General features: G+C 46.4%; 1 protein-coding gene across 2 annotated transcripts in view; it reads right to left on the minus strand.

Moving 5' to 3' along the window:
* Positions 1-25,528, minus strand: part of SYNPR (synaptoporin) — a 103,152-nt gene that overhangs the window by 27,747 nt on the left and 49,877 nt on the right. The window contains exons 1-2 of one of the 2 annotated variants that reach the window (XM_051788825.1): positions 15,097-15,300; positions 586-710 (exon numbers count right to left, since the gene is read on the minus strand). In XM_051788825.1, coding sequence (XP_051644785.1) covers positions 586-710; positions 15,097-15,120 — 149 coding nt within the window. In that variant the 5' untranslated portion in view covers positions 15,121-15,300. Of the gene's footprint in view, positions 1-585; positions 711-15,096; positions 15,301-25,528 lie in introns of those variants that run through there. The other variant, XM_051788824.1, reaches the window with a different exon arrangement.

Here is a 25,528-nt window from a genome sequence, read left to right on the forward strand (position 1 = left end):
TTAAACAACATAAAAACTGTTTTCTTACATCACTAGGTTTAAAGCAGTCAGGCACCGAAAGATGCAGACAGGCAATTAGTAAAATTTTCAAAAGCATTTCAAAATTATGGTTCAAACTGGTCTAGGTTTTTTCGCTTCCCCTTCCCATGGAATAGCTATTTCAGACCCTTGCTACTCCAACAGATGGGAATCCTCCCTCATTTCCAGCTTCGTTAATGGCTACACTACAGTTAATGGATATTTTATCCCCATTTTTTTCCTTGGGCCGTTTTGTTTTTCCTTGCCTGCCATTCTCCACTCCCTGAGCTGTCCTGGCCTTCACAGGGCTCTGCACGCTCTCTTCTCCTTCGCTGAGCCCCGATTTCCCAGAGGTTCCCACAGCCTCCATCCAGACCAGGTGTGGCCAAGTTCATTCCTCCTTCACACCCAGAGCCTAAACAACATTGTGAGGAAAATTCAGGAAGACCAGACTGGTGTTTAATCAAAAGCTGCTATAAATGATGGGACACCCCACTGCAGCCGGGTTCCACCCCAGCCCCCGAGTGCCTCCCTGCCAACGCACCGCCGCGAGCCAGCCGGGGTTACCTGAAGGGGTAGGCAAAGGCTATGTCAATGCTGAGGTCACTCTCTGACTTGTTTGCACAGTCCACACTGAGGCGCAGCTCTCCAGAGTACCCACCGCATGTTGCAAACGCAAAGATTGCAAAAAGCTGTCAAAAACAAACAACATTTTTATTTTATTTCATTACGGCAACCCCCACAAGCAGATCCATGCAGTAGCTCTTGCTGCAGCACCAGCCCCCTCAGGTTAGGTCATCCATCACTCCCTGCATTCAAAGCATTGCCACACAATACTCCTGCACCCTTCCCAAAAGCAGATGCAAAGAACCATGAAAAGTGGAGCTCTGTTGCCACGCAGACAGAAGCACCACCATTTGTCTATGGCAGGCATCTCAGCCCTCCCCTCCTGTCTTAAACCTCATTTGGGATTCACAGCCCAGGTAGCTGTTTAAATCATCCCACTGACAGGAGAGACTGGACAAGAAGAGAAGGATGAATATTGACTGAGCATAATGAGTCAGTCTTAACCAAACCAAAAACACTGGTAGAAGTATTTACAAGTTGCAATCAGAGTAGAAATAGTAGACCAAGAAGTGGCCGCCATCCCACTGCCTGGCAAAACACAGAATTGTGTTCCCCCTCTTCCAGTTGATGTATGAGTTGGCAAAAAACCCACTTTTTAAAAATTATTTTTACTAAATCAATACCATAATCCAAGATGGATATAAAGGTGCATGAAACTGACAGCAAAGCAGAAAAAAAATTTCCAAACTTCGGATAAAAATCAGGCAAACTGGAAAGGAACAAAGAGCTTGGGTGGGTATGATGCAAACCCATACCATATCTTAATCTTCCAGGAGAAAAAAAAGTGAAGGAGGCAGTGTAAAGGCCACAGACACATCAGCATTTATACAAGGGTTCAAACAGAGAAATTGGAACCAGGCATAAGTGTCTTAAAACATCACTGACATAGACTTCCCTGGAAGACCCCGAGCAGAAGTAGGGACAGTTTATTTATGCAGTTGTAATTTAAATTAAAGGACAATGCAGTACTATAGCTCTGAAGTAAGTCCATCAGCTTTAACAGAGTTACTATGAGATCTACAGAGGGGCTGATATGGGAAATGACAAGCAAATGCCCGATTCCAGCCACAATTAAATAAGCTAAACATCAGCAACCCTGAGGAAACAAACAGTGGACACATCTGGGAAAGAAACTATGTTTTTAGACACTGAAAAATTATGTTGCAAGTAGATGTATTGGCAAAATAAAAAACTAAAAAGTAAAATAAATAGAAAAAATAGATCTATTCTTGCTGCACAGGGCTTTGCAAAACACAACATTAATCTTAGTTCTTCCAATTCACAGCAAAAGCAAAGCCCCAAGTTTCAGCTGCTGAAGCAGTTTAGCCTGTGCACTTTTTCCCCAGAGACTGCCAGATTATAGGGGTGTCTCCTATTATGGGGAGACCCTCCCCAGCTGCAGGGTGATGTGCTGGGCATGATGGAGCACACAGCATAACAGGAGAACAATGCAAGTTCTCCTCCACTACTCACTTCCAATGTGATCAGGGCATATCACATACGGAGGATAGATTTGCAAAGGTATTTAGGTACCCAATGAGGAGGAAAGTTGATAAAAACTTTGACTGAATCAATTCTTCTTCCTGAGCTCGCTGAAAAAAAGGAAAGCTGAATTTTACTATGAATTGACTTGTTAAGTATGTGCCACTATAACTTAAACAGTGTTCTCTCATCCTAAATGAGACGATTCCTCTGTACACAAAAGAAGTTTCTGCCCTTACATGCAGCACAGCACTGAAAATCAACATTAATCATTTCAGGTTAATTTGTGAGGTGAGGTAAGAAAACAATATATTAAGGAGAACAGGAGAGAAACCTGACCTGCTTTCTGGCCTAATTAACAGAGTTGCAAATGCAAATGTTTTGCAGGTACACAGAGAGGCACAAAGATTAACAGTGATATATAAAGCGGGAACTGAAAGCCTGTGTGTTGAGACCAACCTGCCTTAAAGGAAGAGCCATCACCTCTTAGCTACAGCTCTCAGCAAGGGGACAAGTAGAGGAAAGAGATGAAATTGAAATGCATTGGAAATCAGCATAATGACTGTCACCATGTTTTATCACCAACGGCATAGAGCCATGCCCAAAAACACAGCTCAGGCCAGTCCTTCCCAGAAAGTATCTCCTTCAGAGTTTCCAGTTTTTCCTCTCTCCTATTGAGAGCACCTCTGACAGCAGACTCGGTCACCTGGAGTCTCTGACGCTCAAATAGTTCAGATCTAGCCTTTACTCACCCTCTAGCCCCATGTTCAGCTCTTAAACAGCAGCTTTTTAGATGCCTTCACTTATTCAGCAAACCCTCCAGGCACAACCACCAGCTTCCATCCTTGCTCAGTACACATTCTGCTCCACTCACCCAGTCATCACCCACAAGGCAGGTGGGAAAGCAAAGAGGACACAGCTGGAGACTTTTATACCAAACTTCAGCAATGCCTCAGCCAACTCAAGCTTGGCTCCTTGCCATGGCTGGATCAGAGGCTGTTGATGGATGGGATCACCCAGCTGCCAGTAATGCCCAGCCAGTCACCACAGCTGCATGCTGAGGCCACGAAGCAACATTTGGAAGCATATTTACATTTTGCATCAAGGGAGAACAGAGTGAGGGCTGTAAATCAGTGGTATTTCCCTGGGGTATCTTGGTGAAACAGCGGTGTAATTCTCCTTCTCCTCTTGCCTCTGCATTTTCCCTTTCCCCCCCACCCCACCCCAGGTTGTGCTGCTTGATGTTGTTAGAGGAGTGCCCAGTGCAATAAGCCAAGATTTACTTGCTGTTTTTTGTGCACACAGTAATTGTGTGGCAGTTTCAGGGATGCTGTAAACACCACTGTATTTTATTATAGCAGGATTTGTGTAAATGGCAGTTGTAAACCCCATAATGGGAGCTTTATGGGCCAGATTCAATAAAACCTCCATCTGCGAGATAATTTTATTGAACCTGGCCTCTCTGAAATTGAAAAGTTTATGGAGAAAGGGAAAGTGTTTCCCTGTGTTCCTATTTACTCTTTGCCTATAAATCCACACGCAGCACCACTCCTATCAGCAGTGTGCCTGCACACTGCTTCTCCCCTTCACATGAGATAAATCTCCCCCGCATGCAGTTACCCCCGGTTATCGCATGGCTGCTGCCTCCCACAGCTCAGCCCCGATGGCCAGTTCTGTGCTGGCTTCCCTGGAGCAGCCATGGAGAAACACGGTGCCCTTGAGGCAACAAATCCTTGTTGCCATGGCTGTGCCAGGCTACTCCTGCCCGCTGGCACGGGAGCAAGGCAAACCCTGCCATCCCCTGTGCACCCCGTCCCTCCTGCAGCTGCAGGTATTGCCTTGACATTGCAATGCTATGGGGAGGTTGGTGCCTTCACATGTGCCTGGACTCTTTCAGGGAAATGGAGAATGCCTGTCCACAGCCTGGATCAATGTTTACCCCACATTCCGTGGGGGAGAACATGCCAAGCAAGCATCCCACTCGTTCGATGTACACTGTCGAAGCAGTTACCAACAAGCCCAATGTGGTCATAGACTGATGGGAAAGAGAGAGGAAGGGACATTTTTTGTTCTCCCTAGCACAGGATGGAGCAATGCACGTCTCCCATGTCCAGTCCAGCCTGGCTGGAATATCACCCTTCTTCCTCATGGACTCAGACACATCTGTGACAAGGCAATCAGTTTCTGTATAGAGATGAGCATCCCATCCCCTGTTCCTGTTACAGTGATATTCCCTCTATGACTTCCAACCTTGGCCTGGACTTTGCTATATTTTTGTCAGGAACTCAGGTAAATCCCATAGTCTAACTTAAACCAAGAGAAATTACATTTTTTACGATATTGTGGAACAATAAACAACCTTCCCTGTCAAATCAGATGAACATGTTTTAAAGTTCAGTTGGCTCCTTAGCACTTTAAGAAAAAAACAGCAATATAATACCCAGCAAAGCACATGCTTCTCACACCAGAGCAGGCCAGGGAAAGGTTCATCAGGTGATTTATGGCATCAGCTCCTTTCTTCCAATGCCAGGCTTCAACGCAATGGCAATAGATCCTCTAATTTGGTATTTAGGTGCTGCTATTTATCCAGACTCAAGGCTGGTCTCCTTGTTTCCCAACCCAGCCATCCCTGGTGGCCAGGGACTCAGGGCATGCAATGCCCTAAGGGAGCCAACGTCCCAGCTGTGCATGAGACAGTTGGTTGCATCTCAGCACTCAACCCTGGACACCACTCATCCCACTGTGGAAAGGAAAAATGGGATCATTTTCCATTGCTTCTCCGTGTTTGGCTTTCCGACAATTCCCCTCAACACCTGCTGAGCGACAGGTTCACTCTGCACACCAGGAGAAGGCAGAATGACTCCTGACAAGGCGAGTTAAAAGGCTTATGTAGCACATGTTACAGCTAAAACGTCCCGGTAGGAAGATAACGCTGTCATTTAAAATTGATGAAACTTCTATATAAACCACTTGCTTTTTCCGGGAGCACGTCTGCCCTGCGCAGCAGCCTTTGGCAGCTTGCTGGCAGATGAGATGGAGCCATGCTGAAGGCGCACCCCAAATCTATCCCACTGTAAAGAGGAGAACCCTGCTCCGTCTGAGGGCTCCTCAGTGAGTCCTCCAGGAGGGCAAGATCTGAAAAAAAATGTGTCAGTCTTGCCTGGAGCTGTGGAGGCCAAAAACAAGCTGTGAGGGACATAGTTCACTATGTGGGTTGGTCTCTGATGCTTTCCCTTGTACTTGAGGGAGGAAAATGGGAATGAACCTGCTGGACACTTTCCCAGAGAGGTCTTACCTGCAGCCCCCTACTCCTGCCCTAGCACTGAAAAGCCAAGGGGAACTCCTGACACTTTCAAAGAGCAACCTGAAATATCCAAAACGCCTACTCTATTATTAGTCATTTTACATGTTCAGAGTGTTTTAAAAAAAGACCTATTTTCCTGGCATCATTTCTGGATGTAAGACTTCCCTTTCTCCATATTGCCATAATAAAGAGACTGCAAAACCCTTGCCAAATGTTCTACTGCTTTACACTTTCTGCTGCTCACTGTGGCCAAGGGCATGCATGGAGTAGGGAGGGAGTGCATTGCTCTGAGGGCTCTGGAGATGTCCCCCCTCAGCCAGCATCACTCACACAGCAGTGTCTTGTTAAACTGAGATTATTTATTTATAGGGCAGACCAGTAATTGAACATTATTATTAAGGCTGTAAAGGGAAGGTACGAAGGCACTAAATGACTGTACGGGAAACATTTACTGCAGAGCTGATGGCCCAAAATATGTCACCAGTGAAGGATTAGGAAGCACTCTCTCCTCCGGGTCTCTGCCTGTTTCTTTTTTAAAATCTGGCATTTTTCCTGCACGGATCTGAGCTGCAGACTTCCTGGAATCACTTCTCCTACATACAAGCCTTTGTGCACTGGAGATTATCAGATTATTGACTTTGGAATTCCTAATTATATCAACTTGACTGGTTGATGAATTGGAGGTGGATGGCATCGCAGCCGACGCAGTGCTGGGGGGGAGGCGATGACTAGCAGGAGTCATTTTCCTCCAACAGTTATACAGGGAGAAAGCTGAAATATATTCTACTCCTGCTGAGAAATAAACCCTAAAGCAATACTTCACTAATTGCTGGGATTTGGTGTCCCCTCCTCATAAATAAACAGCAGCATTGCTAAGAACACTCCTGTGCCTGTCCAGACCTGGTCTGTGCGGAGGGAAAAGCCCAGGGATGAGGGAGCAACTCCGAGTTTGGGCGTGAAGAACCACATAGGCCACTGCCACCCACCTGGAGGAGAGACCAACCTGCTTTACAACTTCCTCACATGGCTATGGGGTCTTCACTGGGGCATTGCAGCAGTAAACCCTTGTTTGCCATTTTAGGGCACCTGCAGAGAGCAGCCCTTGATGCTGCTGGATGGATGGAAAGACCTGACCCCACGGCGGGCAGGAACCTCGCAGCATCCTCTGTTTAAAGCACAGCATTTCACTTAATGCTAAGCATTTTTAAAATGAAAAAAGCCAAAATACTTAATTTGATTTTTAATGGAAAGATTTATGGAAATGAAATTGGGGCATTTTTAGTGAGTAAAGATCATGTTATAATAATTTGGTTCCACAATACTTTAATCCCAAGAAGACAGATTTCTCTCTTTTTCTTTGAAGAAAACCTTTATCTTTTTTATTCATCTTCCATTGATTATTCTAAAAATCCCATTTAGTTCCACCACATAATGGTATGGTAGTCTTTCCTCATTATATTTTAATAGAATAAAACCCAATTGTATATGAGAGGATTAGATAGCCATTCGTTGGGGTAAAGAACATTGTTCCTCCAGATGGCCAGACAGAATCTATGTAATGCCTTTCCTATTTATTAAGTTCAAAATGTAATGCAAGCTGATGAGATGTGTTTCATCCAGTATTTAATGGGTCAGCCACACAGTTGAAAGCTAATGGTAAGGTTGGCAGCATGCATGGAAGAGTTAACAGCCAGAAAATAGAGACACATTTAGAGCATCTCTTCTTGGACTCAGTGAAATAAAAAAGGGGGAGAAAGGTACTTACACAAGCAGGGCAGAGATGCTGAGCTCTCCTAGCCCCTCTAACCATTAGTCAAAGGTTCGAGGTAAACATTTACAAGGGCCTGAGGGTTATTTTAATTTATTGTATAAATTGCTTTCTGCACAAGGACACTGACAGATTGGCAACAAGTCTTCCCTGAAACAACAGACACGGATATGTGCTGCAGACAGGTTTAGGAGTACCTGGAGTAATTGGTGTACGTGGCCTCATTTGGGATATATCACAGGTGTATCTACAGCCTGCAGCCCTTTTCCCCTCCGGCTGCAGAACAGCCTGGAAGTTACGGCTCTTCCTGTCCACAACTCCCCCTTTGTGTCCCCTTCTTTTAAGGACATGGGAGCACAAGTTGGACAGACATGTTTAGAAATGCACATATAATCCCTGAATGACTCATGCTGTGACATATGTCACTGCAGCAGAGACATGTGCTACTTTTTGGGCCTGAGAGCTTTTCCAGTCCTAGACAGCAAAAAATGACAACTATGGTGGTCTCTATGAGGATCCACATTGTGACAGTGCCTAGAGCATCACAGGTGCCCAGAGTCCAGGAGAGCAGCCACTCCTGGGCTGTGCCCCCTTCCTCTCGACCATGCCAGCTGTCCCCCCACATGCCCACATTGTCTCATGAGCTGCTTTGGCATCAACCAGATGTGATCACCATGGGCAAAACCAAGGAAAGTCATGGTGAGGTAAAGGAGAGGTTTTCTAACAGGTCATGTTAATTCTTATTTTAATAACAGGTAATGTGCAACAACCTAGCAAACAGTCAGGTTAATGAATAAATGTAACTCTGTTCCTGCTTCCTCCTGAAAACACAGGTTTTGTGCAGACTTTACAGCATGATTATATGGGATTTATTGTGTAACAAGTGTAAACATTTAATTATAAAATAAAAAAGGTTGGATGGCTGCTTGTTTCCCTGTTTGCTGGTGGGTTTAAAAGCATATGGGTTTAAAATGGCCAATGATGCAATATAAATGCATACAGAGCACGATCCAAGTTATTACTAAGTAGGATTTACTCCCTCTAATAATCACAGGGATTTACATTATGGCTGAGTGACATCCACACATGGGAAGCATTCTGGGAAGAGAAAGTGCCCGCGAACTTAATGTCGCTAAGCCCCTGATGATTGATAAAGCCACAGGGGCTCGGGGACAACCAAGACTACACCATACCCTGCAGCACTGGGTGGCAGGGGACCACAAACCCAGTTTGCAAAAGCAGTGTTGTACATAGTGCACATACTATCAGCCCTGAGCTGGGGCTCGGACAAGGCACCTCTCCTAGCTGGAGAGACCAGCTCCATCCCCAGTTCTCCCAGCATCACCACCAGGCACCACCGGGCAGGTTGAGTCCCCTGGCAACACTCTCTGATGGCTGCTGGGACTGCTTCCTCACCTAATTTGTGTCTTTTTTCTTTCCATTAGCTTTAGCTCCTTTCCCAGCACTACTTGGTAGACCTGGGCTCCAGAGGAGAATTTTTCTGCTCTGGTGACAGATGCACACAGCGGAACTGAGAGGCTGGAGCACTCCTCTGACCAGAAAATGCTCCGACAGCTGGGTCCCCACACTGTGGCACAAGGTGGGGGCTGCAACCAAACTGTCCCCGGGTCAGCACCCACAGAAAATGATTATTACAGGAAAGGCTCCTGTCCTTCAATCATGCTGTATTATTTATGACCTAATGATTGCCCATTGACCAGCTGGGATTATACGTTCTTGAAGATGTTTCTGGGTGAATGAAAGGGCATTAACCTCATTATTATCACGTCCGTGCTCATCAGAGGCCATTAGTAGCTTCCTCTCAGCTCCCTGGGCTGCCGTGTAGCTCTCTGGTGTCATCTGCTGCCTCTTCACCCGACGCCCCATACGCTTGCACCGGCTCTGTCTCCTTTCTCAAACAGATTTAAGGAAATGGGTGAAAATTATTTAGCTTGGGAAGGAATCCATAAAGCCCTTGGGATTAGTAATCCGGCACAACAGCTTTTCCCCCATGAGGATTTGAGAGTGCTTTCAAATTGCTAAGCACTGGAGCCTCCAATCCCTTCTCACACACCCAGCAGCCCTATTTCAGTTCATGTCTGGCCCTTTTTTCCTTCTTTTTCAGTCCCACAATGCCTGTACAAGCAGGACCACTGGGAACAAGGCTTTGCTCTTGGAAAAGCACATCTGGTTTTCTAGGCAGTATGTCTGCAAAGCCCTCCAGGGACCACCCAGCCCTGGCCACTGATGTCCATTAAGAGTGTCCCTCAGTAGCCTGACCTTCACAGATATTCCCTTCTTGCTCAGACCCAGCCTCACCATGATATCATTTACACTGGAACATGGTTTGAGCCCACCATACCAGAGTATCCCATGCATGTGGGACCCAAACATGGGCCACATTGCCTCATCTCAAACCAGTTTTGGATGGAAAATTCCATGGGAGATGACTTTGACCTCGACACCCACCCCTGCGCAAAAGGCTGGAATAAGAATTTGCTCCTGGCTAAATATCAGCCCACATGGTAAAAATAATTTATTTTTTAATAATTAAGATGATGGGCTATAAATGAACATTTGCTTTGCTGAGCTCTGGGAATTCACAGGGAACATTTTGAGCAAGAAACATTTTTAAAATTAAAACCTCCCTCTCCTTTTCCACCACTCCTATTATACTCTGTCCCCAGAGATGGCAGTGCTCTCCTTCCCACATGTAATCATAAAAAGCAACACCTAAACACAAACATATTTAGGAAATGCTAATAACAGTGTCCTTAAATTGAAATAAAAATGTTCTCTATCTCAATAGCTCCTGACACACTTCATCCGGATACCTTAAGTTGTCCTCTTTCCTCTACACTCTTCCCCTTACTGTTCTGCTCCACACCTCTTGCCTGTCTCTTTTTTTTTTCCATGTTCATTCACACTCCCTGAAATCTGCACCCATATCTGCTTCTAAACACAAAAAGAAAAAAGCTTTCCAAAAATCTCACCTGAATGTTCTCCATTTCCTTTATGGTTCAAAATACTTAATTCTGAGACAACCAGTCATCCTTCCCTTTCTCTCAACTGTTAGCAGCTGCTGCACATCTTCTGTGCCACTTCCCAACATACTTCAAATCCTTCCAGACCCCAGGAAAAAAAGCAGGCACTTGTATAAAACCACTAATGCATCAATATATTTTTGGCTATTGCAATCTTTACATCTGCACTGCTGGAGATGATTATCCAGCTTTTTTTTTTTTTTAAATCAGTAGATTCAGGCCTATGGAATAAAGCCAGGACCACTAAAATAAGGAAGGAAAGAAAACACAAGCAGAATGGAAAAAGCAATTGAACATGCTATAAACTCAGAATCAGGTGAAAGCTAATTATGGCCATGTTCACTGAAAAGATAAGGACACAGCAAGGGAGATAGACTTATTAATTATTTGTGTTATGGTAGCACTTAGAAGCCCCAATCCTTTATCTGGGACTAGCTGTGCTATACACGGCAAACACTCAAATATACCTTTGGGTAAATGTACAGTGTTTTAAGGAAAATGTGCAAATGCTCTCTTCTTTCACCTTCAGCAGTTTCTGGTTTGTTAATGCTGCTAAAGGAATCTGAGTCCACCATCAGTCTCATTCTGAGCAGCTCACAGGATGGTTTCATGGGTCAAAGTACAAATAATTCAGCATGAGGGCAGCCTCTGCCCATAGCTGGATTGGGGAAACCCCAGCAAATCCCCCAAAGTGGGCATGAGCTACATCCACTGCCCATCCCCATCCTTTGGCATGGGGGACAGAGTACTCACTCTTGCCAACAGGGATGTTTCATCCTTATTGACTCCGTGCAAGTTTGATTGCTTTTCTAATTAAGATACATTTTATGGTAATCTACCAAGCCCCTTTGACTAAATCACTCACTTAATCTGTTGTTAGTGCCCATATGTTTACAGCTTTACAGCCTGCTGCAGCATATTTGCTTTGCCACGGCGCCAGGGAATTTCGGTGACAGATGAGCTGCTGTTCAGCCGTTCAGGTGGTGCAGAGCTCCTCCACCCAGACAGCCCGTGCATGGAGGGACGGACAGACAGCCCTGGCACCCACCCCGCAGTCTGGAGAGGAGAGGGAAGGCACAGCACTGCAGATGCTCCATGCTGTTCACCTGTCTCTTCCTCTGTCTCTACAGAAGGGCTTAACACATCTTCCTCATTTTCTTTTCTTTCCTTGCCTTTTTTCTTTTCTCCTCCCAAAATAAGAGGTTGTACATGACAGCCCTTTGGTCACATCTGCAAACTAAGGCAGAGCCAGACTCTCCATCTGCACTGGACACTGAATTAAATAAAGGCTGAGCAAGCTCCACAGTTCTGCTCTCACTGCCCCTGAGAGCCTGGGCAGGGGTGTATGTCCCCCCAACCCTGCCTGCAGCCCAGACACACCAACAGGCCCTTCCAGCTTCTTCAGGGCTGGCACTGTGCCACCACATGCACTGCTGAGGAGCCGGATCTCTCCTGGGCTCTGTAGCAGCCCTGCCTCCTGTGTACGGACACACGTGTGCTGTGCTGGCAGGCAGCAGCTTCATCTCTTCATCTTACACCAGGCTGCCCACACCAGCTCTGGATGAAGGAACGGAGATGTGCTGAATGGGGATGTGGCTCTTATCTGTGCCCAACCCATGGCTCTCCTCCCACATGCCTGCATCCCACACCTGCACGGGCAAAGCTCAGGAGGAGCCGTGAGACCCCAGTTCTGCTCAGACTAGCTGGGCTAAGTTCCCAGCCCACCACACACAAATGTGCTGAATTCACTAGGGTATGACTGTTTGAAACAATTTGTGTTCAGCTTGCCAAGGGAAAGAGAGCCCGAAAGCCAAACCAGGGAAAACCAAATTCCAGGTCAAATTGCCATCTGCCATCCTACGTACAGGGAAATATTCCCTGGAAAAAACGGTCATATAATTGTACCAGAACTCTTAATCAAGAGTGACATGAAGAATAAAATACCACCTGCCATCACCAGCAATGACAGGCAGCTGCTATCCAATATCAACACAAATACCTTTCCCCCTGTAGAGTGTCCATTGATCTGAAAAGGATTAACAGAGGTGAGGAAAACACTCATTAAGTCTTCCAAGGACTTGGCTAAAAAAAGCGTATCTGGCATTCAGGAGGAGCCAGATATTTAAGAAATCAATGTCTTTAAGAGTTTAAGGAATTTCTCTAGGAACTGTTTGAGCTGCTAGAGGAGCAGCCAAGAAGACAGGTCTCAAAGGAAATGAAGCTCCCAGAATCCAGACACCCCTAAAATAATGCTTCAAACCACTTTCAAACCCTGATGCACCTGCTAGAAGGGGACGGTGACTCCTCTATCCCACTGGCACAAATCTAATGTTTTTAGCCATGAGGCTTGCAAAGCACAATGATGTGAACCTGCAGACACACCAAGCCCTGGTTTGCACGTCAGCCTGAAGTCACCTTGCAGATATCACACTCCTGGGGAGGTGATGGAGGCTGCTCCAAGGTCTGAGAGGTAAGTGGTGATTGAGGGTACTGGCCTGGGGAGCAGCTGCCCCCAGACCTGCTACCACCAAGTAACTGGAGATGAAGGAGCAGCGCACATTGTAACGCTAGGATGGGCAAAAGGCCACAGATGGAAAACACTGAAGACTTCTGTATGAACAACACAAAGCTTGCCTTGTCTCCCTGAGTTTGTCTCCCCATACTCTGTAGAGATAGCATGTAGGGCTGAAGGGATCATTTCTCCTCAGCCAAAAGCCAAGGGAAAGTTTTGAAAGCAACGGACTTAACCACATTTTCACTTTATGCCTCACAATCCCTTGGCTGCTGGAGACCTGCCCTCAGGGACAGGGGTGAGACTTGCCCCCGCCTGCAATCAAACAAGCCATCCCAGGCCACCTTTCCTGCTTTAAAGCTACTAGGATGAGATCAACTGCCTTCCCTAATAAACCACAACCTGGCTTCAGGGCAGTCTGGCACCCCTGCTATGATGAGTTATGTGCCACGAAAAACCCTAGGCCCTTGGTTTTGTGGGATTGGAGCAGGAACTATGCTCTTCAGTTCACATTACCCAGCCCTGTCCCCTCCAGGGTCACCCAAACGTGCTCTTTGACCATCACCCTGCTCACCTGGAGGACACTGCACTGAGCCAGATACCAGGGCTTAGCAAAGTCAGAAATGCTCAATGCTGTCCTCAGGCAAGAGGGAGTATGCTTAGAAAGTGAGACGTGCACTGCTCAGACACCCATGCCCTCCACACCTGAGGAGTTAAATGACTGTGAAAAAGGCAATTATTGTTTTGTGCCGTGTTCTCTAACACTGTGGCACACAGCACATTTTATGTACCATGTTTTCTGACACTGTGCCAAGCACATGCATTCAAGCTACACAGCTGGTCTAAATATACATGGTCCTTACGAAACAGCAATCATGCAAACACCAGAAAGCCACTGCACTGAGTGCTTACTAACTACATTTTCAGGAACCAAGTGCATGGGCTCGCCTGTGGAATGCCCTGTGCCCAGTTGGCTCCCTGTGGGATGCTGTGCACTGGCACTGGCTCACCCCAGCCAGGGCACAGACGCAGAGGAGCTCATGAGCCCACTGCTGAGGGGTATACCACCAAATATTCCCATCAGCTGCTCTTTAGGCAGGTGAGAAGGCAAGTGCAACTAATACATTAAAAAAAAAAAAAAAGGAAGAATTAAACTAGTCCAAAAGCAGCTTAAAATGACTAAGCAGTTATTGCCAATCTGAAATTTCTCTCTGGTAGAGTTTAGCTCGGGCTGGCAGACACAATATCCTTACCCTCTCCTGTGGGTTTAATAAACTCAGTTACAGACTTCTAATATCTTATTCAAGTACACTTCATATACCTATTAGTGTACCCTTGTATCATGAGCGTAGCAGATTACTCTGGGTCTAATCTGTTGATTTTCTGTGCAGATACACACTCAAGCATGTTCTCACAGCAGCTCCAGCTTATGCTACAGCTGGAGTTCTTAAAGACTTCTGAAAAACCAAAGCGATCAACTCCCATGGACGTGATTCAAGTATGAAAGAATTAAAGTGCCAATAAATTAATCAATATAATGCTGCAAATTCAAGTATTATGTAGTCTGAAAGTATTACAGCTATATATCTTGCTTTCCTCAGCCTACTATTGCAGTCACTGACTTGTGCTGCCTGGAAAGCTCACCAGGAGCTGTGACGGGGAGAGATAAATAACTGCACCTCGCTGTTATTCACAGGTAACAAAGAGGTCTCCAAGTTAGCCAAGAGGGCTGAGGAATGAGGCTGCTGAGCTGTACAAAGCAAAGGCAGGGCACCAAAAGTCAGAGCAACAGTCTATTGACCTGTATTAATGATGTTACACTCTGAAAAGCAAACTATTTTCTTAATTAAAGATTTTCGTTATTTCATTAACACATTTCGATGAGAAGCATGTTGCTGCCGACCTGTCATACTTTAGATTGATCTTTCTAAGGTAATAGGCAGTCAGATTTCATACTTCAGCTTGATTAATATTAAATAGCTCTTATTGATTTTTTTTGTATCAAATATTGCTGCATTATTTTGGAGGCACCTTTGATTTAAAATGCCGGAAGGAACACGATAAATCAGAATTTCTTTTCCCTTTAATCATCACTGTCCACTGTCTGCTGTAAAATGAAGTGCAAAACAAGTTTTCAAAGCAGGTATCCCCCTCTGGAAAGCAAAATACAAATTGAAAATATTTCAACGTATCTAAAAACCATGGAACAGTTTGGCTCAGTATGAGACTACAAAGAAACCAAGCCTAAAAACAATTTTGTGGGCTTCACAATTCCTGAAAACCCCCACTTTTCCCCCAACCAGTACAGTTACACAAATAAATAGAGATGCATATAACTTACCGGAGCAAATATCACCATACACATTTACAAAAGGATCTATAATCCAACTTGCTTCTCCTGAAATAAAGCAAGGTTTGTCTCATACTAAAAATAAAGGCTCCCAAAAGCTTCTCACAGGAGAGAGAGAGAGAGAGAGAGAGGGAGGGAGGGAGGAAGGGAGGGAGGGAGAGGGAGCAAGCGAGCACCAGCTCCTTGCCTCGCTTTTTATGAAGCAAATAAGGAGAGCAAGAAAATCAATGCTGAGAGAAAGTGAGATGATATACCAATCAGGCAGCAGCCTCAGCCTTGTTTGCAGAGGGATGGCAAAATGCTCATATTATTAGACACTGACTACATACAGCCTAAGCAGAGAAAGCAAATACTTTCCCCTCGGTGAGGGGCTGATTGCTTTGCTGTGGTGCAGGTACCACCAGGGTGGGCTGGGAGGTGCAGCCCCTTCCCATCCACTGCTAATGCAGCATCACTTCAATCCTTAGAAAAGAAACAGTTCACAATTCTGGGCTAAAGTTGAACTAAGCTTGAAGACCCTCCAGAACGCTGCCACTTGCAGACTGTCACCAGAGCAGTGCTGCTCCATTGTGGGGTTTGGGGGCTGTTTGGACTCTGTTACATTTTGAGATGTCTTTCACTGCACCTCAGGCAGCCACCCTGCAGCTGCAGCAAGAAGCCCATCCAGGAGGGGGAAAAGACCTCCTAGGTCTCCCATACTTTCATTTGTACTGAGCTCTGCCTGTGCTTGCACAGGAACAGACCTTCAAAGTGCCCTTGTGTAATTTGGGCTTTCATCCCATCAGAGAAAAGCTACGGGAAACCCATGGGTTCCTTTTCACCAAAAGGGAAAATTTTTGTGCTATTAACCCATCCAAACAAAACTTCTGCTGTGCCCCATGTGTGCTGGAAGGAGGAGGAGGTAGCAGGGGATAAGCTCATTGCCTCGACACACAGGTACCTGTTTGCTCATAGGACACGTCCGTGGCAAACACACATCACTTCTTCGGGAAGGTGCCACATTTGCTCCCCCCAGCAGCTACACACAGACACAAACCTCACACACTGTCACAGCAAACCTCCTCATGAGAGGGGTTTCAGGCCAGTCTCATGGTCCCAGCTCTGCATTCAGGATATCAGCACATTAAGGGCAGGAATGGATTCACAGGTCTCTCTCAGCAGAGCCTTACCTTTGCCCCACCACCACTGTGATGTTTACTGATCATTGTTTTGCCCTCTTTTCTACACATGGCATCAAATATTTTCAACTACATGTGAGTTAATGGCTGAGACATAAGGTAAACTTTCCCTTTTATTTGGAGACAGAAGTTACATGCTGGTATACAGAAACACCTGCAGGGTGACAACAGTTCTCTGCACAGCAAAATTGCAGTACAGTTACTTCTCTCCAGCAGTTTCGGATTTATGTTGTACAAGAAGTGCTGGAATTCACAGGGAAAATCCTGAAGACAAAACCAAGGAGGCTGAATTAATCTGATAATTCAGTTCATGTGTTGGGGGCTGGCACTTCTAGCACAATCCAGGCAGAGGAGGCTCTGACAGATCTTTATGAGCACAGTACTCCAGGCCCCTTTCCCACAAGCAGGAGCCACACTGCCAGGCTGACAGATGTCACTGCTGACGATGTGGCCCTGTGTTTCCAACAGATACAGCCTGATGCTGGCTGATGCTGTAACGAGGAGACACTGCGATGCTCAGAGAGTTCTCCAGGATGAAGCACTGCTCTGCTGCATGGTGCATTTTAACACACATGAAAACATTCACCAGCTATCTGCACGCTGCCTGAGTCCCATCCATGAAGGTTAAACTGCACAGCAACTCTGGTCTGCAGAGCTGGGCAGTACTTGCCTCCCCCTACACCGTGAGCAGCCCTTTGATGCCTTATCACTGCAGGAGCTGCACTCTGCAGTGACGCTCACGCTGCACATGGGCAAAGATGACCAAGGACCACACAAAACTTACCACCCACTGCATCAGCACAAGGGGTGATGCTGGTTCTCCCACACCCCTGGGAACTCTTCTCCAGCCTGCAGGTGCCTGGGTTGCTCCCACACATTGACGGAGGATGGCAGGAGGACGCTCAGCCTGCCTCAGCTCCCCAGATGATACATATCATTGCTCCTGGCCCTCTTCATTGCATTCAGCTCTCCAGCTGGCACTCAAATGCGCTGTATCTCATGGTGACCAGCCTCTTGATGCAAGGTGTGACAGTAAGTGAAATGCAAACACCTCTCGTATCATTTTCCAGTGAGATAATTTTATTTTCCCTTCCCACAGCTAACAACTGCTGTTACTTACACTCACTGAAGTCTTCTGGAAACTTTAAAAACATACATTAAAACAGTTTTGCAGAGCTGAGAGCTGCCATTTCTCCGTCCTCTAAAACATGTGCCCACTTGGTCACCTGTGTGGGATGTTCGGGTACAGGATGCAGCTTTAGCCAGAGCATGATGGGTTGCAGCAGACAATGGCCTGTCCTGTTGCCCACCTCTTCCAAATAATGCTGCAACACGGACTCCATGGCATACAGAAAACAAAGCCTGCTTTTTTTTTCCCAAGTCAGTGATATACCACGAATGCTGTGGATCTGGTCTAACATGAAAGTGGACATGTCAGTGTTTGCTGACAAGGCAAAACACTTATCGGGCTGCGGCAGACCCTGAAGCACTGCAGGCTGGTCCTTTCCCCAGCTTTATGACATTCCTTTTCAAAAATTCATCTGAAGTACTGGATGGGGCATCTGGCATCACTAAGCACAGAAAGAACTGCTGCCAGTGCTATGCCACGTCTCTGCTGTATCAGAGCTTTCCACTTTTGATTTTTGAGTTGAGAGTTTCAAAGGAAACTAAAAATTTCTTTGGATTTAAGCCCCAAACTACTTCAGATACTACTGAAAAGCAGTACACATCCAGCAGATTTCCATCAGCTTTGCTACATGACCTCTGGGTCTCAAGAGATTTAATCACTGCTCGTGTGAGGTTCATGGCCAATGCAGCTAAAAGGGATGCAGTGACACCAGTAACAGGGAGGGCTGCAGCCTGGGGAGAGACTTCTCCCCAAGTATAGCAGGACTCAGGGGAGGCATCTGCAGGAGGACAGCACAGAATCATAGAACCATTAAGGTTAGAAAAGACCTCTAAGATCACTGAGTCCAACTGTTAACACTGCACTGTGAAGTCCATGACTAAACCATGTCTCTGAGCAGCACATATGTGCCTGTTGAACACTTCCAGCAATGGTGATTCCACCACTTCCCTGGGCAGCCTATTCCAATGCTTGACTACCCTTTCAGTGAAGAAACTTTTCCTAATATCTGGCCTCTCACCCCGATTTGCTGTTTCTTCTCACCATCCCAGCCCAGCACAGGGTACCCAGAGCCCACACAGCAGAAGCCCAAAGGCACTGGTTACACTTAGACCCTCTCATTGCTGTGTTGCTTTACTCTTAATGTGCTTGCTCATATTACCCCAGGAGCCCTGTTCATGCCTGTATGTGTGTGTGTGCAGATTTACAGATGCCTCTAAAATCATGCACTGCATGGTGGAGATGAAGTTTCATTGGTTTAGTCATGGAGGATCTGAGCTGGAGATTTTCCACATCACGGTCCTCAGCTCTGCCCAAGGGTGCATTGCACCCACTTTCACCCTGGCCAGGTGAAGGCAGGAGCAGCGGCACCACTGCAGGCTCTTTGGGCCATGCTACTACATCTGTGCCCACTCCACATTTGGAGGAGCTAATTAATAACATCAAAGCCTCCATCCCACCTGTGCTGCAGAGAAAGCATCAATTAAGGCAGCAGCAACAGCAGCGTGTGAGCAGGTTGGAGCCTGGGAGAGGGGCTGGAGGCCCAGCTGGGAGAGGAGAATCAGCCAACCTGGAGCTGCTGCTGCTGCAAACAACCAGCACAGGAAATATTAAGACGGGCTGCCTGTTTGCCAACATAGATTTTAACATTTCCCTCTCAATCTTTATTTAAATTTGGGAAGACAGAAAATTAACGAAGTCTGAGATATATAACTGGAAACCATTTGTTTTTCTTGTGGAAATGGAACGTTTCCTAATGAACCTCCCCTCCCCCCTGTGCCGCTCGGCTCCGGATGCAAATATTGCTGCGAGTTTATCAATCTGCAGCTTGTTTCACGCAGTTTGCAATGCTAATGAGTAAACCAATTTTGACATATTATGTAAGCCAGTTTCTGAAACAGAGATTCTTGGCAGGCCAAATGTAAACACAGACACCCTCTTGCATCCAATTTAAATGAGCATGTTGCTGAAAGCACTAAGGGCTTGATTCTGTTGACTTATTCCTGATTTACTCCAGTGAAAAAGAGGGAAAAAAAAAAAAAGAAAAGAAAAAACTGACAAAAAGTACCCCTTCAATTCAATTACTAGTGCAGCAGCAATTTCCAAAATGGATCTAATTTTGTAACAAGGAAATGTGCTGGAATAAGCTAATGCAGGGTGGTGACTCGGGCACTGTGTGAGCATCAGCACAGCGCACGCCCAGGAGCACACATACCATTCCAGATGGAGCTAATGGGGGAGATGACAGCTCTCCTCTCCCTCATTCTCCCAAGCTGAAATTAGGTCCATGTAGTGACCCATGGGAGGGACCAGCCACAGAAGGTGACTCCTTTCAGCTTCCTGCCCTTCCACCATGACTTTGCAGAAGAATGTTGCCTAACTGGACAGCAGACAAAGTCCAAGCACAGCACCAGCTGTTTTGAGCCACATGCTACCCCTGCTTCAGTTACACTGGGAACTCAGAGCATGAGGGAATATTTGTTTTAGCACACACTAAATGTCTGCACCTCACCAGTACATGTCCAGACCCTGTGAGCCACTCTCTACCTTGTCCACCCGGCCCAAGCCTGGCCACTGGCCCCACCACAGAGACAGCTGGACACCCTGATTAATGGATTATATCCTGTTTATACAGACTGTGATCTTAGCATTAGAACAACATGCTGGAAGGCACATGCATTGGATGACAGTTTGCAATAACCAGCAGCACACCTTCCAATGATACAGGGATGAGCTGAAGATCACAGGTTCTGAGGCAGAGGTAGAAGAAAAGAGAAGAGATGCGTTTTTAAAAGCCCCTTAAAAAAGAAGGCTTTATCAGAGAGATTAACAGGATTTTATTAAAGTGAGGAAGGGCTGAAATCAAATCTTTCATTTGCACTTTTCCCAGCACCATCTGGACCATTTGCATCTGCCAAAAGCACAGCGCACTCCTGTCGACAAGTGGAAGCAAACGGCACAGAGGCATACCTGGAGGTGGCCTTTGCCCTGCTATCAACTCTGGGCATTTCCAGAGTGCTTTAAAACTAACACACAAGTGTGAAGTTGAACTGTGATGCTCCTGCCATGACAGAGAAAAAGAAATAAAATAGGAGTCATGTTCTGCTGTGAGGTCAGGTGAGCTGCCGCAGAACACATTTATTGCATGCGTCAGGGACCCCATCAGGCACCAGAGCTGCAAAACACCACCTCATACTCAATTCTCTGCACAACATCACGACTAGGATATCATTCATCACACCTAGCTCTTTTACATTATAAGGTAAAAGAGAGCAAGAGTAAGAATACTTTTAATCTCCAAGCAAATATCCCATCCTGATCTTTCAATAGTGAGAGCACACCTGAGAGCACTTCCTTTTGTGCTGTGCAGCACTTTCAAGCTACGATCATAAGCAGCCAAAATGCTACTTGCTGGCTCATCAAGTTTCACCTTGTAAGTTTAGCAACTGCATATTTCCAAAGTAATTCAAGTTTTTATGGCATAAGAGAAAACTTACTGCTGTCTAGACACAGAAAAAAAAATGCTTGAAAGGAGGGCAGCAGACAAGGAAGCATCACTTGGGATATGGACAACAGGGACATAAGATGTCTCTACAGTCCCAGCACATCAGAACACATCCCAAGCACTGCCAGGCTGGACAGAGCAGCAAAGACTGGGAAGAGAAAGTGCCCCACAGACCTGACGGACCACACAGGCTCTTGTCTAATTCCAGCTCTTTGCCAGCCAACAAACCCCCATCACACTGCCAACCCAGCACAGAGTCCAAGGTGGGAGGAAAGCCCAGAGTCAGATCATGACATCCCACCAGAGAGGTGAGGGCAGCAAGCAACCAGTGTACAGACTGAGGCATCATAGCACCTCTCTCCCTCCCTCCTGCTTATCTACACCTGGCACATTATGGTAACAGGCAGGCAAACGAGGGCTTAATTTCTAACACCTCATTTTTACTGTCATTTTAAATGATTTGGAATAACTCCTGTAGTTAGAAGTCCAGCTGTTAGTCAGGATTAGTCAATTTGGAAAGCCCTCACTGTCCATTCAAGAATCCCCTGGATTTCTCATGTTCAGAAGTTGTGTTACTGCCACCCCCTTATTCCTAGCACTTTCTGCATGTTTTTCAACATTAAGTCCCATTTTTGCATGTCTTAAATACCAGATACTAAAAACATATAAAAGAATAATCTGAAGGCCAAATGGACACAGACTGGATGATGAAAACAGCATGAAATAAAAGAGAATCAGATTATTTCCTCTTGTAATTTTTAAAGCTATTTAACAGGAAGAATGAAAAAACCTAATTACTGCCAACTGTAAGTTTTCAGCTATGCAGCCAGCAGCACGCTGTTATTAAACTACTGTATAATTGCCTCTTTTACTCTGCTTCCCACAGAAGTTGTGTTATTTCACTCATAGTTAAACTCATAATATTGGCTTCATAACTAATCCTGTCAATCGAAATCCCCGGGGGCTGGTGCAAGGATAAAAATAGCAAGGAGTTGTTTCTTCTCTCAGCTTTCCTGCAAAGCCCATTTCTGCAAGTGCTGGGGCTGTGGCTCAGCGGTGCCACAGACCTTTGCACCCACCACTGGCACGTGAACGCTGCTGCTCCGGCTCCAGTGCAGGGAGGGACGGACGGGTCCTTCCAGCAGGTGATTCAATCCCTTGCTCTGCGTCTATCCCAGGCAAGATACATCCCGCCCTTCTCCCCCTCCTGACCCAAGCAGCTCTGGTGAAATATCTCATGCTGGATAGTTGAACCCCACCTCCAAGACCAGCCATGACTGCCCTACCCTGGGGCTTTGGGCCAGCACTGAAGTTCAGCTGACACTCATGAAGCCTGTGGATGCATAAGACCCACAGGTTTGTTCCTCCCCCAAACACCAAGCACTGGAATGGCCTCTCACACACAACTTCCCCCCTCAACTACATGTTCAAGCACTAGAGATACCCTGATACACTGACATGTCTGTTGGACTCGACATTCTTAAAGGTCTTTCACAGACTAAGTTATATGATTCTATGAGATTAGTACAATTTGTCTGTGTACTTATACAAGACTGCATAAAGCACCAGATTTTACCCTCCAAGTTTTTAAGCTCTGTCTGAACCCATACTGTGCATTGGATTGATGTCCCTTCCTAACTCATGGCATGGTCATTCCCTGGAGATGGCATTGGGTTTGCTGCAGAAGACCCAGGGAGGGTCTCCTGCTGGAGCTTCACATGCCAGCATTCCCCGTGGGATACTCCTCTCACCCAGGACAGTGTGCACAGTGGGGTTAAACTCACTGCTCAGCTCACGTTAGGGATGAGGCGATAGGGCTGGAAGGGATGAGGGAAGATGGATTTGACCTCACACCCAGACCTACAATCCCTATCTCTGTCTCTCTGGAGACAACAACCCTGTGCTGGGGTTGCTCTCTGGTGGGCACGCACAGAAACTGCTGAGAGCTGGTGAGGAACAGACAGGAAACAACAAGTTTCCCAAAAGTGGTGTCCCAGAGCGAGGGCCCTGGGTGCCCATGCCAGGAGGGAGCCAGTGCTGGGGTTCTGAATGCACCTGGACCAGCTCTGGAGTCATCACACTTGCCTCAAGGAGCCCCTCACTGTGCTGGAACTGACACACACAGACAACAGCACAAAGCACACCAGCACACGTGCTTGCACCACTGGGTCCATGAGGGAATCATGGGAGACTGGTTCATTCAAGGTGTTTTTCCTCCTGGAAGAGCCACCACCCTGCCTATTACAGCCAGAGACAGGTGGTACAGCACAGCAGTACCACAATCTTCACTCATAGCTGCACCTGGAGCCATCCTTGGGATGGATGGCAGCAATGTCCATCAACCCAGGAGTAAGAAAGCCAGAGCAGCAGTTTAAAAATGTGCAAAAAAAAAAAAGAAATATTAAAAAATTGCTCACCCTTTCTCCCACCCCACAGCAAGCACAGACTGGCCCCAGCACAACACTTTGCAGCTACACAGAAACTACTGCTTCCCATGCAAGCCTGAGACACCCTGACCAGCACTCCAGAGGGACCCCAGGGTTAAAAATCCCTTTGTGTGCACTGTGAGAGCATTGACTGTGCCCAGAACAACCCTCTAAGAACACAGCTCTTCCCTGAGCTGCATTACTCTGTCCTCTCTCCTGTCACTGAAACTTACTTCACTGTTTCAGACAAAAAGATAAAAAATAATTAATGGCATTGCCTGGGCTGCCAAGCAGCACCACAGTGCTACTAGGCAAACCAGGAGAGCTCCCACCATGTCCACCCAGGAGAGTCCTGGTGTTCCCAGGGGCTGAAGGACTGCCTTGGTCAACACAGCTCTCAGCAGCCCTTAGATATAAAATAAACATGGCCCAACACAGTGTTAGATTTCTCACCCATGGTGTTTGTGCAAATGAACCCTCAGGCAGGCAGATCTCCTCACCCAGAAAGATCCAGAGACCCAGAGAAACTGTGTTATGGACAAAGTCACTCCAGTGATGGCTCTGTCAATGAGCTGCCAGCCCCCGGACAGCAAGCAGAGCCCACAGTCTCCTCAGCTGAGCCAGGCATAGAGGGGATGGAGGAGGGAAGCACCAAAATATCAGGGCTGAAGCGAGCCCACGAGCTTGACTGAGAACTACCCCTGTGCCCAAGGACAGCATGAGAGAAGGAGAATAAAGAGCAAAAAGGAAAAACTGAAGCTGTCAGGCACAGGAACAGCAAAATTTCCTATAGGAACAAGTATTGGTGATGGCACAGCATGCAGAGGAGTTCAGCATGAGCATGAGCCAGCCTGCCTCAGTGGAGATGATAGCACATGCCCCCTATTTGGATGCTCAGCCAGGTCCTCAAGGAGAACACGGCAAAGCACTCGCTCTTATAAACACAGGCCACACAAGACATCAAGATGAACATCCTTGGGCTCTGATTCTTCAAAACTTCAGAACCTGACTGGGCTCCTGATCTTCCTCCATCTTCCCTAGACTCTAGTGCTTGTGGTGTGTCCATTTAAACTTGTCAGCTCTTCACTGTTAAAGAAAAGGAACTAGAGTCCCAGGCTGTCCTGTGCTTCTCCTGAAGTGGCTCAATGTGTTTTGAGAACTTCCCATCAAACAGCAGTAGATCCTTCAGGAGGAATCTGGAAGAGGAGAGCACAGGCTGTATAAGCACTGGGTAAATCAAGGCCAGTCCAACTTCCCATTTGCACAGGGATCCATGCATGCAAGAAAACATGTGCATGATCTCACTAGTCCCCAAATTAAAGTACTATGGATAAAAGGATGAAAATGTATTTCAATTGACTCATTGGCCAGGGGAAAATAAAAAGAAAGTACATTACTGCTTCCATGAGGTCTAATTATCAGTGGATTTTAGATGCAAGAGCAAAGCATTCATCTTGCTACCTACTTTTCATTAAACATAGTGCAATCAAAGAAACCATCAGCTTTCCTAGATGGAAGTAATTAAGGAATTCAAGGGTTATTGTGTTTGCAGTGGAGACAGGAGCCTTTCCTTTGGCATTCCTTATTTTCCCAGCCAAATCCAACCCACCAAAAGCTTTCAGCCAGCTGTTAGCCCAAGGCTTGTTCAGATGTGGGGCACCCTGCTGCTTAGGCAATCAACCCCCACAGCTCCAGCTCCCTCAGAATGTTCAACCCCCATTGCACAACTACATCTATTATGGGAGCAAAACGGCAGCTGCTTCTGGCAAGGTCACATCATGCAACAGATGTGCCCATGTGCCTGGGCACAGCAGAGGGGAGTGACCACCTCATGATGCACTTTGAATCTGTAATGGATGGCTTTCTAGTCCCACCCAAAGGAGAACATGGTTCTATGTAACAAGATCAGGCACCCCTGAAGAAACTCCACATGGAGAACAAAGCTAAAGGAAAGTAAGGGCTGGGCCAGAGATTACATCTCTCCAACTGATGCTCCTGCAAGTGCAAGACTAAGAAGGGGGCTATGCCACTGTGCTGGGTATCTCTTTAGTTCTGCCTGAGACATGCTGACCACTGAGTGTCATCAGGGTATCTTGTATTGTCCCAATGCTCATAAAAATCAGTCATGCACCTAACAGTGAGTTATATGCCTGATGCAAACACCAGGCAATGTCTTACCTGAATCACC

This window comes from Manacus candei, unplaced genomic scaffold (genome assembly GCF_025592945.1).
Source record: "Manacus candei isolate 608988 ecotype Guabito, Panama unplaced genomic scaffold, ASM2559294v1 h1tg000025l, whole genome shotgun sequence".
In the NCBI taxonomy this organism is placed as follows: Eukaryota; Metazoa; Chordata; class Aves; order Passeriformes; family Pipridae; genus Manacus; species Manacus candei.